Source organism: Ptychodera flava, chromosome 9, assembly GCF_041260155.1.
Source record: "Ptychodera flava strain L36383 chromosome 9, AS_Pfla_20210202, whole genome shotgun sequence".
In the NCBI taxonomy this organism is placed as follows: Eukaryota; Metazoa; Hemichordata; class Enteropneusta; family Ptychoderidae; genus Ptychodera; species Ptychodera flava.
This window is the reverse complement of record NC_091936.1, coordinates 37,057,459-37,072,224: the sequence shown is the minus strand read 5'-3', so window position 1 is coordinate 37,072,224 and position 14,766 is coordinate 37,057,459. Positions and strand designations below refer to the sequence as shown.

Genomic DNA, 14,766 nt, shown 5'->3' with positions numbered 1-14,766 from the left:
TCTCATCATGTTGGATTTGTCGGCTACGTTCAATACGATTGACCATGCCATTCTATTACATAGACTGCAATCAAGACTCGGCATAACTGGCATCGTTCTGTCCTGGTTCCGATCACATCTGTCTGATCGCAATCAGGGTGTCAAAGTTGGCAACTTAACATCTCCCTGTTCGAAAATGAAGTACGGTGTACCACAGGGATCGGTTCTGGGGCCAATCCTTTTCATACTATATACACCCCAGTCCTTGCTTGTTTCAAGGCAAAAAGTACGTATCATATTTTTCAAAGTCTGGTGAAACGTTCCAGAGTCCCCTGGGATTCATCATGGTATGCACTTGATTTATACTGCTTGATATTTAGCTGGTGCATAACCTGCTGAAACAAACCCGACATAAAATTTGATCCCTGATCGGATTGTATGGATTTAGGAAGAACTACAAACGTGAAAAACTTGATAAGTGCTTTCACAATCTTCGGTACACTGATAATTTTCAGAGGAATTGCTTCTGGAAAACGAGTAGACGCACACGTAATTGTCAGCAAGTATTCGTTTCCAGATTTAGTTGTTGGCAATGGAACTCCACAATCTATCAATACCTGACTAAATGGTTATGAAAAAGCGGGTAAAGGTTTGAGTGGCACCATACATACATACATACATACATACATACATACATACATACATACATACATACATACTCGCTTATTTACACGTTGAGCAAGGTACAATTGGCTCTGTCAGGAGAAAAAATTGAGTAAATTTTCACACGTGAATGCAAAGATGACCTGTGAACCATGTCTTATTTTGTAATAGTACATAAAACAGTATAATTCACGGGGTCATCCTAATAACTCCTGCAATCGCAATGGCAGTCAGAGCTACAAGCTACAAACATGCGTCGTTATTGGCATTTATTACCATTTTCTTCATTCAATTAAATGAGGCGTTTCTTCCGAAGAGTTGCGCCACTTCCGAGAGTCTATCCTCCAAAGAATGTTGTCCTGTGCCGTTTGGATTGACTGGAAAGTGCGGCGGACCGAGAAGGGGTCGATGTGTCGAGTTACGACCACTCGTAACCGACCCCGTGAAAGGGTTTGGCGGCGATTTAGATCGTTTCCAGTGGCCACACCAATTCGTACAACGAGTGTGTAGCTGCCTAGGTGAGTACGGGAGAAATGTGTCACCAATATTTAAACACTTTTAATGAGAGCATCAAGTAATTGTATTTTTGGAACTGTCGTGACGACGCAATCCGTTCCTTTTAATATGCAGGTAATTTTGACGGCGCCGACTGTTCCTCATGTAAGTTCGGTTGGACGGGCCCAGACTGCGACATACGAAAGACAAGAACTCGACGTAATATTTTTACAATGACGAGTGACGAAGTTGACAAGTTTCAAAGTTATCTTCACCAAGCTAAGGGCACAGTGAGTGACAACATGATACCAACACCACTGTACAGTGATATGGACAACGGAAGAAATCCCAAGTTCAACGAAATCAACGTGTACGATGAATTTGTGTGGATGCACTACTTCGCTGCGAGACAGAATCTGGAGAAGGGGAGGAAAACACAACACAAAGACATCCCGTCCGTTGTTCAAGCCGATTTTGCACACGCAGGCCCGGCATTTCTCACCTGGCATAGGGCTTACATGCTGTTCTGGGAAAGGGCGCTTCAAAAGGTATGTCAATTCATGAATGGAAATGGAGCGAAGTTATAATTAGGCAGATTTCCCAACAGATGCATTTACATTAATGTTTAATTTGCCGCTTCGTCCATTGTTAATGAACTTATTTCGGTTAATTTTGACCCTTAGACCAAATAAAAAAAATTGAGGTGTTTTCGGTAAATCAAACCTACGTAACTGTAGAAAATCATGCCGACCGTAGACATTCTTTTCACATTTTCCATAAAAATTAAGTGAATTCTCTAAGTTTTACCTTATTTTAATGGTCTTAATCAACTAAAAGAAAATTTAGAATATCCTCTGACCTACCTACTCTAACTTTAACATGTTACTGGAAACGCATATTTTATTAAATTTTACCATAGCATTAATCACCAGACGACAGCTGACGAGACATTAATCATTGACAATTGCACAGACAACAAGGAGCTCAAAGTCTTTTACTGGAAATGCAGGAATCTTTAATCACTTTTTCTTTCAGTAGTAGTTCATGAAATATTGCCATTTTTCAAATAATTTCCGTATTGATAAATTTGACTGAATTGGCTTCCTACTCAGAACAACGTCGCTACCAATCTTTGATGTCCTAATTTTAAAGTTCCATTAGCTGTATCTTCTGGAGATTTTTCCGTTAGTTTTGATTGAAATGATCACTGGCTCATGTTGAATAGCCTGTCAAATAACATAGAATCGCATATTGTTCGGAAACATTACATGCCCTACAACTAAATAACATGTGATTTACAACGAAAATTTCAATTTTTGTCCGGACAGAAATACAAACTCTGTTGACACGCGGATTGCAACATAGGCATTCTTCTGCACCTGCGCGAGCCATTTACAGCAATTTCAAAATAAATATTCATTACTTATGCCCGGTACTTACGTCGTAGTCCATTGTCCGAGCACGTTGCGTAGCCAGATGTCTGGCAATCCACGACACAATGTTGTTTTGATCCCGCAATAAACGTGAACTTGTAAATATCGCGTGATCGCGGCGTCAACATTATCTTTGTTCTCCCCAGCACGCTGAGCATGCCAGACGTCAACAAACGAGCTCGGAAGGGCAACACGTTTGAACAAAATTAGCAGTTTTATGTGGCTATAACATCACTAATCATGTTTGTTTCTTCGTAAAACAACGTTTTACAACAAATATGAGCCTCCAACATGGAATTTTCCATGGTAAAAAATGGTCAAAAGTTACAAATAATGGCCCTTTAAAAGAGGATAGTTTAAGCAATCCCCGAATAAACTACTATTCTTTTATTTCGAAGTATTGTGGCGTTAACCAGTGTAAATTGTCGCGATATATGAAATCTACGCACATATATATACTCCGGCGGTAATAACAACACTTTATTCCTAGAATCAAGCAATGATATCATTCCGTGAGAAAAGCATTCAATTATACGTTAGCTATGAAAATGAGTTACAACTATTGCAAAAAGAAATTGGGCAAAGGACGACCTATTTCTCCAATACACGTATCAGTCTATTTCTTATCTTGCGAACAGATTTTCATTTACGATAGTAAATTTCTATCTACCGACGATCAACAATATCTATGTAGTTATGACGGTTGTTTGGCATAACAATCTTTGAATACAATCGATTCTCTCCTCGGACACACCTAAACTGGCCTTCAGTTGGTGATAGGAGCTGGCAATCATATCCAACAATGCCTTTGTTACAATTACGACTGAGCTGATTTGGTTTGAAGCAGCGGGCTCGAGAGCGAAAATATGCATAAATCCTACGCGACATCAAAATTCATACAGGACAACATAATTCCTACATGACAACATTAATCATACATTACGAAATAAATCCCACATTACACCATAAATCGCACGTTTCACCCATTACCACCCACCAAGTACCTTGATAGAGCACCAGCCAGACAATCGCACTTATTCTTTCAGCTGCACTTTCGATAGTTGTAAGAGAGCAATTTGTCCCATGAGAAATAGGTTTTGTCCAGAATCTGGCTTCGACGTCTAAAAATTGGCTCCCCCTTATCTCTTGTTAAAAACGCCGAGATAAGTGAAAATGCAAATTCCGTAATTTTATGTGTGACGTCATGACAAACGAAACGTGTCGCGTTAAGGGTTACAGGGTCAAGCCTTTTTTCCTGCGCAAATTCGTACCATATGCGACGATTACGCAGTATTGTGCGTGATATCAATGTTTGTTCAAAAAACGCCCGCTCATGTATTTTGGGTTTCGCTCACTTAGTTTTTGTTTAATCATTTGGCGTTATAGTTTGATTAAAAAAGAAAAATAATGTAAAATAACGTTTTAATGTATATTTGCTACACTCATTGGTTAGTATATCCCTGCAACGATATATTTTTATTCTTTTCCTCTAATAATCGATTTTTTCCTGATGACTCAGCAGAAACTAAATAAGTGAATTCCAAAATACATGAGCGGGTGTTAAAATCATTAGTTTGAACTTAGGGAAAGCCGAAAACATATGGACGCTTTCAGATTCTAGCGCTGTCAAAATTTCGTCTTGGGGAGGGAACAGGGGTTCAGGTAAAGAGCAGTGTGTTTGAATCATCCATATACGCATGTATGTTATATTTTATATCCATTTTCTTTTTAAAACGTGATTTTATGCTTCATTTCGAGAATTAAGATATGTAAAGTAAGTAATATAGCGTTGTAATTCACAAAATTACAGGGGATATGAAAAAGTATGTTGTACGGTAAGTTGTCTCTACTCTTTATTTCTGCAAACTCTAACTTCTTTGCCTCATAAATATTTCCATTGGGATGCGGGTTTTCGAATAGTTTATGGCCTGAATCGTACCACCCTGTATTTAAGAACTGCTGATTCGTAACCGTTGCACGCGACGTCCTCCTAAACTATTAAATCTTCACAGCTCTGCTGCATATTGAGCTTTGTGTAGATTGATCTTGTGTGCCGGGCGATCTGAAAACCTGCGACCGAAAGTCATATACTTGTGAGCATAGTTGAACGATTTGTATAGTGCGCCGAACTTTTTGTGTTGACAAGACATGGCCGTGACAAACTGACTAGAGTACATCGTTCCGTAAATGTCGACGTCGCTATTTCTGATATCATTTTTCTCGTGCAGTGGACAAGATAAGATTTCGGCTAAAAGGAGATGTAGTCTTAACTTTTTATAATTTTTTTCCTCTGCAGATTTTTGTTTTGAGAAGATTTTGTTACACGCAAACTTTGACATCACTTGCTCGAAGCATACTGCGGAGTATACACTCATTTTGAATCTCATGTAATAAATTAAGTTTTAACGGCATTCCTTCTGTGAAAATCGAAAATTCAAATTTCCAAGCACAACTAAAATGGGAAGTATTGTGTATGGAAAGTATTGCGTATGACTGTCTTAACATCATGTTGTCTTGAGTATTAACCACAGGGACTCATAAGTGGTTGTAGATGCATGTATAGTGCGTCCTCGTATGTTTCCCCAAGCAGCTGCAGGTAAAGACATAGACAACAATGTTTTATACAATGTTTAGTTTTGTTCTTGCTATACTGCACTTTCCGAAGTGTGTTGTTATGCAATAAAGTGATTAAAGAAATGTGACCTTTAGTTCCGTGACCTCTAGCCATGCCTATTTCCTGCCCTGCACAAGCTACACAAAAGACAGCTACACAAATGTTGTGCTCTTCAGCTGCAGTGGTTTATTTGTAACATTTAAAAAGAAAGAAAAACTCTGTAATATTGACTTCAATAACCACTTATGAGCCCCTGTGGTATTAACAAGTTGTGGTGTGCATTTAACATATTGTCTAAAGCATGTCCACTCTGGCTTGGTCAAATTTTCTGAAATTTGCACTGTATATTCTTTAAATTCTATACAACAAAATGACTATTTTGTTCGGCTTTTAAATTCTTGCTTTTTGAATAAAATGCATTTGAATTTTGCATATCATGGTTTTAATCACTTTTTTGAGTGTCAGTCTTTCAACCCATGCCATTTTAGAACGAGGATTAATAATGCAAAATAAAATAGTCCATATATATATATATATATATATATATATATATATATATATATCTTGAGATATGCGTAGATGAAATTCGCAGGTGGATGAGATCCAATATGTTGATTCTTACGATAATAAGACAGAGGTGATTCAGTTTTCGTCACGCCTGAGATCAGATGCGGTGAAAATTTCCAGCCTTAGGATAGGCGAGTTTGATATTGCCCCGTCCACTTCAGTTCGCAATCTTGGTGTTAAACTCAACAACGACGGTTCTGCTTCTGATCATATTAGCCATGTCTGCAGGAAAGGTTTCTACGCACTATCTAGAATTGGCAAGATCCGCCCATTATTGGACAAACCTACAACGGAAAAGATGGTTCATGCATTCATTACGTCTCAGCTTGATTATTGTAATAGTCTCCTGTATGGTGTTAATAAGACTCAGCTGGATCGCCTACAATCACTTCAAAATGCTGCGGCTCGTCTCGTCTCACGGACTCGGAAATTCGATCACACCACACACCTGTTCTTATTGATCTGCACTGGCTGCCTGTTGGTGCTCGCACCAAATTCAAAATTTTGTTAACTACCTATAAAACCATTCATCGCTTCGCACCACTTTATTTAATTGATTTGCTTGAAATTTACACCCCAGTGAGAGATCTCAGATCAGCTGACTCTTTGCAGTCGGTGCCACCTCATGGGACCTTTAATAAGGCATATGGGCAGAGAGCATTCTCTGTTTGTGCACCTGCTCTGTGGAATTCGCTGCCGCCAGTGATTCGCAACGCCAGATCTGTTGACTGTTTTAAACGTCTTTTAAAAACTCATCTTTTTAATCAGTGCTATTTGTGATTGAGTTTTTAGGATCATCTTCTGTATGGTTTTTAACTGGGACTTTTTAACTGGGATTTTTTTTTAACTGGGACTTTTAATTTATTCTGCTGCTTTCATAATGTTTTTTTTATCACCGTCTTTTGTTTTATTTTATTTTTATCAATTAATTTTTTTTAAATTTTTTATCACCGTCTTTTGTTTATTGTACGAGAATGGTACAGGTGTTGACAGATTTTGACATTGTTTGCTTTCGTTTTCTCCTATTGCTGTTGCTGGTTTTTAGTATTTGTTTGTTTCTTTTTTTAAAATATGTAAATCGCACTGAGACGTATGTGTAGTGCGTGTAAGAATATATATACATACAGGGAATTTAGGATCAGTATTTATACTCACTCTCATATTCATGACACACATTTTCTTCTAAAGTACACACAAAATGTGTTGTTAGTGATATACGATATACTGAGTCGATTAACGAGGTTTCATGATAACGGGAAACATGGCGAGTCTTCCAAGGGGGTCTTTAAGAGTTTTCGATTCTCAGTTTGAGGCACTCCTAATTGCAACTGGCTCATTCAGTCACAGAAATCAGTATATTATCTTGGATAAAGTTTTGTTTAAGCTTCTGTAAGTTCAGGGTCTATTTATTGCACTCTTGCTGTGCGAATGAATTTCCAATTTCGATATTTATTATATTCATGCATGATAATCGTAACGCGCGTTGAATATCAAGTGAATAATTTTCATGGACATTTTAAAGAAGGGATTCAATTGTACTGAAATCATTGCTTTTTCATATTTATATGAAATATAAATCATTCTGTATATAAAATATTGGAACTGTTTAGTTATAGTATCGCAGCAGTTTCTTTAAAATAAAGGTATGAGTTACAACCTAAATTTCTAGCCTGATTGCACATTGGTGACATAACATATTTAACATGCTCCTCGAGAAACGTTGGTCTATAGAAAAAAACAGCAAAAAATAAATCACACATTTTCACGTCCTGTAAAGCATGTTTCCGAAGATCTTGTCCCTCATATACATATCCTTGACCGAACTAACCGGCGCAATACCATTTCATAATTCATTTGACGTGTACATTCGCATCTTTTGGCTATCAGTGGCAGGTTCAGGAATCTTGCATCACTTTTCTCTGCAATAATAGTTTATAAAATATCGCCATTTTTCAAATAATTTCCATACTGATAAATTTGACTGATTTGGCTTCCTTGTCAAAATAATGTCGCTACTAATCTTTGGAGTCCTTATGAACTAAATGTTCATTGATTTTGAAGTATTTGTGCGTTAACTAGCGTAAATCGTCGCGATATGTGAAATCCACACATACAAATATTTCGGACATGGCAGCAACATTTCAGCGTTGATATCAGTCCTTAAGAAAGGCATTTTATCACACGTTTGCTATGCAAATGAGTTACTCGATCGTTCGAGCCAATAAACTATTGCACAATAAACCTGGCAAAGGACGACCTATTTCCCTAATAAATGTATCGGTCTATTTCTTATCATGCGAACAGAATGTCATTTTCGATGGTACATTTCTACTGACGATCAACTCTGTAGCTCTGTACCTCCGACAGTTGGTTAGCATAACTTTCTTTGAATACAAGCGATGCTTCCCACAAACCGAACTGGCCTTCGGTCGATGATGAGCTGGCATTGAGTCAAACAATGCCTTTGTCAAAATTAGGTCTACGACTGAGCTGATTGGCCTTTAAGCATCGGCTCGAAAGCGACAATAGACATAAATCGTACACGACACATAATTCCTGCATGACAACATAAATCATACATTACGACATAAATCCAACGTTACGCCATAAATCGCACGTTTCACCCATTACCACCCAATAAGTGCCATAGATCACCAGACCAGCGCTGTTACAGTACCAGTAAGACAATTCACTTTTCTTTCAGCTGCACTTTCGATAGTTGTACAACAGCACTTTGTCGCATGAGAAATAATCCGTGTATTTGCTTGAATAATCGGTAGGTGTACCTCTGCTTCAAATATTTTTATTCTTCTCCTGTAATAATCGAATTTGGACTAAGATGACTCAGCAAAATCTAAATGAGCGAAACCAAAAAGTACATGAGAGGGTGTGAAAATAATGAGTTTGGGCTTTAAGAAAGCGGAAAACATGACGCTTTCAAATTTTCGCCACCTCAAACTTTGGTCTTGGGGACTCGGAGGGGGGGGGGGCGGTTCACGTAGGAGCAGTAAGTTTGAATCGGGCATATGCCATGTTTTAATCATCTACTTTCTTTTCCAAACATAATTTTATGATTAAATTTCGGGGAAATGAAAAACGTGTCACACTGAAAGTTGCATTTCTATAAACGTGAAGTTCTTTGCCTCATAACCATTTCCACGGGATCCGGATTTTTGAATAGTTTCCGTTATGATAGCCCGAATCTTATCACACTATATTTGAGAACGGCTGATTTCGTGACCGTTGCACTCGGTGTCCTTCCCTGATATTAAATCTTCACAGCTCGAGGCCACATATTGAGCTTTATATCGTTTGATATTGTGTGCTGTGGCAATCTGTGAATGTGCGACCTTACGTCATGTAGTTCAGAAAAGAGTCGAACGATTTGTATAGCACACCGAAATGTTTGTGGTTACAAGACATTCCCTGACAGACTAACAAGAAGACATATCAATTTTAATGTGTTATTTCTGATAAAATTTTCCTCATGGATCGGAAATGATTTTTGCTTAAATGACAAATAGCTGTAACTTTTGATGATTTTTTTTCACCGCAGATATCTGCTGTGTTTGTCGATTGCAAGCTCTTGTTCAATTCCTCGAAGTACGTTGAAACACCTACTACTCAACTTGTTATTACAGCATCTTTAAGTGAAAATGATTACATTTGAATTCTAGTCCGGACCAGAATTCACATTTAAACAATAAAGAATGCAGCTTACACGTGTATAGGCTGGAATGCCAAGCCGATGATGTGAATCTCAACATGCTTTAGGTAGTAGAACAAGCAACTTAAGCTGACTTTAAAAACTAAAATGTTGGAAAAAAATTACTGCTTCTGGCACTCCTCGGAAAAAGATTTTGGTACACAAAAAATTTGACATCACTTGCCAGGTGTCTACTGCTGATATAAATTCGTTTTGAACCTCGTAAAATAAATGAAGTTTTAACAGCATTCCTTTTGTGAACATTGAAAATTAAATTTTCCCGGCATAGCTAACATGATAGGAAGTATTGCAGCCGGCATGGATGTCAAAGTATCGGTAAAATATAACTTATCTGTTCCTCTAATCCAAAAGTTTGCACTCTAAGTCATAGCTTTCATTTTTAAATACATGAAAAAGAAAAGTTTCAGATTTCTAGAGTAAAGTTTGAGGGAGTGTTCGAAATTGTCAGTTTCCAGGCGAGTATTACCTTAACCCTTTCCAGGCTCAACAGCTTGGCCAAAGGCAAATGGGTCTATCCACGGGTATTTGGTTGAAAAACGGTGAAAATATATGTATCTGAATACGTATTGTTAAAGGCAGTAGTGCACGTTATCTCTGCATGTCTGCCATCTTCAGATATCAGGTGATGAAGACTTCTTAATATCCTACTGGGATTGGGCCGGGGAGCCTGACTGCACAGTGTGTAATGATAACTATGTTGGAGAAAGCGATAAGAACGGCCATACGCTTACGGGTTCATTCAGCAACTGGCGATTGTTGTGCCATGATTTCGAAGAGCTGACCAAAGAGGGAGAACTTTGCAGCAATGACCGAGATGCCTCCACATTACCGTTTGTTGAACGTAGCCCTGGAGGGGGATGCCAATGTAGAGGAAAAAATTACCGACGAGAGAAGCAATGTATTACGCCCACAGTGTCAGAAAATCTAACGACGTTCCGATAGGGTACCGATATCTCAAGAATACTTTGAGTGAATCCCATTGCAGCATTCGAAACATTCTTGAAGATGAGAGAACATACCTGTGTTTTGTGGAAAAATAAGAAAGGTGCATGCACTTTTATTGGCGTTTTTATGTAGGATAAGCATGCCATGAATTCTCGCACTTTCTCTCGGGAATCGAAGAGACCATTGGCTTTGACAAGCCTCTACCCGTCGATTCACTGACTCACTTTGATGTCATAAATCACGATTCTAAGCTTGAATATCGGAATGCATATACTATCTCCTATTTTGTATATGCTATTCCTAAGGTTTTTCGGATTCAGAAAATGGCACAGGTTTGTTCATCGATGGCTTTTCGCAGCTTCATAACTTGGTCCATGACTATATGAATGGCACGATAGGTAGTGTGCCCACTGCATCCAGCGACCCGTTATTTTTTCTCCATCATTCGAACGTCGACAGAATCTTCGACAAGTGGTTGCGAAGGTAGGAGGAATCGACTCATTCAGGAGAACAACATAATCAGACAGACCACACGGTGTTCAGGTTGGGTGAGCTTGAGCATGCTATCGTCAATTGCGATGTTGTGTTTTAGCCTATCGTGAGCCTTCATTGAAGTTCACAACACAGTTTAGATGTTAACGTGGCTAATGAATATGGCTAACGATATATGCCCCAATTATCTTGTAACCTCATACAGCGTGTGTTTTGTGTGAAGACATTTCTCAGCGTCATGAGATCCCGTGAGGTTACTGCAGTTCCTAAAAAATTTCTCAGTACACATTACCTAATTTTGCAAATGTTAGTCTTATTCTATCATGTACAGCCTACACTATAGACTAAGCGTAGGACGGAAAAAATCATTTCCATTCGGTTATATCTGAAATAAATGATATTTGCCTGGTGTTGAAGGCAAAATACAAATGTCCGCAACTGTTCTTCCTTAAAAATGTTTCTTCGTAATGCAAAATAACCAGTTTAAATGAATAATTTGGAACTGGTACCATTTTCTTAATTAGTACCAGCTGTGGACAGCTTACAAATGGAATAAATAATAACGTATTAAGCTAAAATTTGTGCCAAGGAATATTTTTTATTCAACATCATCATTAGGCATAGAGTGTCACGTGACGAATTCCCTGGCAAGTCCACTCCGACAGGACACAGCCGCTATTCCTACATGGTTCCCTTCTTCCCCGTGTACACCAACGACGAATTCTTCCAGAGATCGGAACACTTCGGATATACCTACGATGACATCGATTCTCAAGGTTAGGACTTTCATGCTGAAAAACATCGCAACTTTCGTAGCAGCTTTTAAGATTTCACTGTCATGACCGTTATGAACGAATTTATCACAAGATAGGGTGATTGATCAAAAATCTATAGCTGTATGTGCCTGGAAATTCACATCGTTTCCGATAAGGAGCATGGCTTTGTCGTCACACAGACTAGTATTTTATATCTCTTCTCCACGGTCATAATGTTATGCTTGATCTGACATCAGTAAGAATAAATTGTGAATATATTATCGGTTCCTTGACAACAGATTAACCTTTAGCTTTACATAGCATTAGCCTTATCTCGATTTAGGACAGGTTTGCCGCTAGATCAAATTGAAAGACATCGAGAGGAGAAAGCCGTTAAAAGAATGAAAAAATGTCAAATGCCGACGCATTCAGGCATCTTGGATGGTAAGTTGAATCATGCTATATTCTGAATGAGAGGAAATAAATATGCCCACTACAATATTATTAATGATTTTGCTCTCTCTCCTCCCGCTCTCCCCCCCCTCTCTCTCTCTCTCTCTCTCTCTCTCTCTCTCTCTCTGTCTCTCTCTCTCTCTCTCTCTCTCTCTCTCTCTCTCTCTCATTGATGGAATCAGAATAGCTGGAGATGGAACGTCTGTAAAGCAGTTGCCGGCACATCACACGCCTGAAGCATCTAATCTACGGCATACTTCCAATCATGGTAAGTTTCGGAACAAGAACGATTTCGTTTGACACAAATGCGATCAGAAAATTTCAGAACACGAGTCCTTTGTATCTGGTTGTAACCATCAAATGTTTGCTATGAAATTGCTCATTACATGTTTGCGATGAAATTTCTCGTTAACACAAGGGAAAACCATATCGTTGACTGTTGTATCATTTCTCCAGCAGCGTTTTTATGTTTACTAATCTTTCCTCTTCTGACTTGGATACGCTTTTCTATTCAAACTCGTGATTCGTTTCGTAATTTGAGGGATTGCAACTGCAATTCTTCACGTACAGTTTAGAAACATCTGTTAAAGCCCCACTAGATGTATCTTTAGCAGTGTTTTTATAATTTTGCTTTCCAGCTAAAATATGTTTCTGAGAATGTGCTAATTTAAGTGTGTGTATACACATGTTATTATCTACCTGCTGGGACTGCATATGCAATTTTGAACAAGATAGAGATTACACCACAATTAAATGTTTGCCTAAACATCAAGTCGCAAGCCATGCGAAAAAGCAAAACCGTGGATATTTGCTTTGTGTATCTACACTGAAATCTTCACACAACTGCACAGAGTATCAAATGTTTGAAAATGGCAGCGAAAAATGCCCGGTAAAATTTGAATGAAGTTGTCAAATGTTTCACAAAGGAATGGTGTCCTTATGCAGTCAAAGCCAATATCCCTTCAGAGGGTGGAATTCAGAGAAAAGCAGGAGAGAATAGGAAGGTATTTTGAGGTCAGCAAATTTCAAGAATTACAGCTAGTGGGCCTTTAGTAGTAAACATAATAGTATAACTAAGAATTCAAGACACGTTCTCTTGCAGGCTACGTACAAGGGTATCATTTTATGTATTTCTATTAAACGTATGATCCTCTTCACAGTTGTAGTCAATGCTTAATTTGAAAATAAACCATAAGATGACTCTGTAGCTTTGTTACATGGATTACAGTGAGCATGTAAAATTTCATTCTTCCTTCTTCGTGCTAAAGATTCAAATCTTCCAGCTTTTACAGGTGGCGTACTTGTTGCAGTGGTGATTGTAGTTATTGTGTTGGGTGTCATTGTTATTCGAAGGTTTAGAAGAGGTTATCGGAGGATACTATATGGTACTGTATGGATCTGTCGACGAAAAACGCGCTCGGATATAGTGTAAAATGATAGAAGTTTAATGGACAATCATTTATTAAACTAAATATTACATGTACGTATACTGGGAAATGGAAAGGAAAAGTTATTCGATTAATCAAGTATGATAACTAAATATCGAACATTAAACCTTTTGATACAATCAAAATCAAATTGCTGTACTGCTTTATCCCTCTATCTCGCAACTCTCCCTTTCAGCACTCGAAGAAAAAGGTCCCATTTTTCTCGAGTGTAATGCCTAATCTCCTGCATTAGGAATTGTTATAACACACAACAAGGTCATTCCGTGTCGCGATTCGCCAGAATACGTCACATGAAAATAGATTCGTCTAGTCCCATTGAATCCACAAAAGTGACGTCAGAGGGTATTTTTTGAAAAGCTATTTCCCTAGGGAAATAGTTCAGACCAAATTTGGAAAAGTGCCCGGTCACGTGACCGTAGTGTCGTCTGCAACTTTGCAACAATGGCAGGTGTGTAGAACGTTATGTGCGTCCGGGATGAGCGACGAGCCTCTCTCTAAAACAGATTTTCCAACATTTTCCAACATTCCAACAGCGTAGGACTTGAACAGCTCATCGACGAAAAAGATTCAAGTGCAACCAAGGATTGTTGCTAGGTATGCTTAGGATATTTTTTGAAAGAAAGTGGTATCACGTACAACTGTAAGCGCTGTGGAAATATCACCAAGTAAACTTGTCACAATGGATTGTGGCGGTGCAAATATCAAAACACATTAAAAACTATAACGTGATACAACATGAGCGTGTGGTGTGTTATAAAAACACCTACAACCTGGTCTTAAATCGGGCTATAGCGCCCGTTCATTACCCCTCGTGGCCGTGTGTTACCAGAAACACATCGCTATACCCCTCGGCCTACGGCCTCGGGGAATAGCAATGTGTTTCTGGTAACACACGGCTCCTCGGGGTAATAGACGGGCACTAAAGCCCTCATGACCAGGTAATAGGTGTTTACTATAGACTGCTTCGTTGATGATCATATCGCCCAGAATAAACAACTCGTTAACAGTTCATAAAGTAAAAGCAAGTCTTTCTGTGATAAGTTGCATTGCGCTGAAATGATAAAAAGACAGACTAGATACAAGATAGGCACTGGTCACGAGTGCTATATCAAAATGCTAAATATGTAATTGTTTTTATCATATTAATTGGATCAATTTTGTGCTCGTCATACCAAGTTGAATAAAAGGAAAACAA

At 38.5% G+C, this 14,766-nt stretch overlaps 1 protein-coding gene across 1 annotated transcript; it reads left to right on the top strand.

Moving 5' to 3' along the window:
- Positions 1-1,370: 1,370 nt before the first annotated feature.
- Positions 1,371-11,696, top strand: LOC139141305 (tyrosinase-like). The gene is made up of 4 exons (XM_070710930.1): positions 1,371-1,685; positions 10,094-10,343; positions 10,729-10,906; positions 11,534-11,696. Exons 1-4 carry the CDS (start codon positions 1,371-1,373, stop codon positions 11,694-11,696), a joined length of 906 nt encoding a protein of 301 aa, XP_070567031.1.
- Positions 11,697-14,766: the final 3,070 nt, after the last annotated feature.

Coding starts and splice junctions, on each gene's coding strand:
- LOC139141305 (XM_070710930.1), top strand. CDS start 1,371: ATGACGAGTGACGAAGTTGACAAGTTTCAAAGTTATCTTCACCAAGCT. Junction 10,344..10,728: donor CCCTGGAGGGGGATGCCAAT/GTAGAGGAAAAA, acceptor GCTATTCCTAAG/GTTTTTCGGATTCAGAAAAT. Junction 10,907..11,533: donor TTCGACAAGTGGTTGCGAAG/GTAGGAGGAATC, acceptor CATCATCATTAG/GCATAGAGTGTCACGTGACG.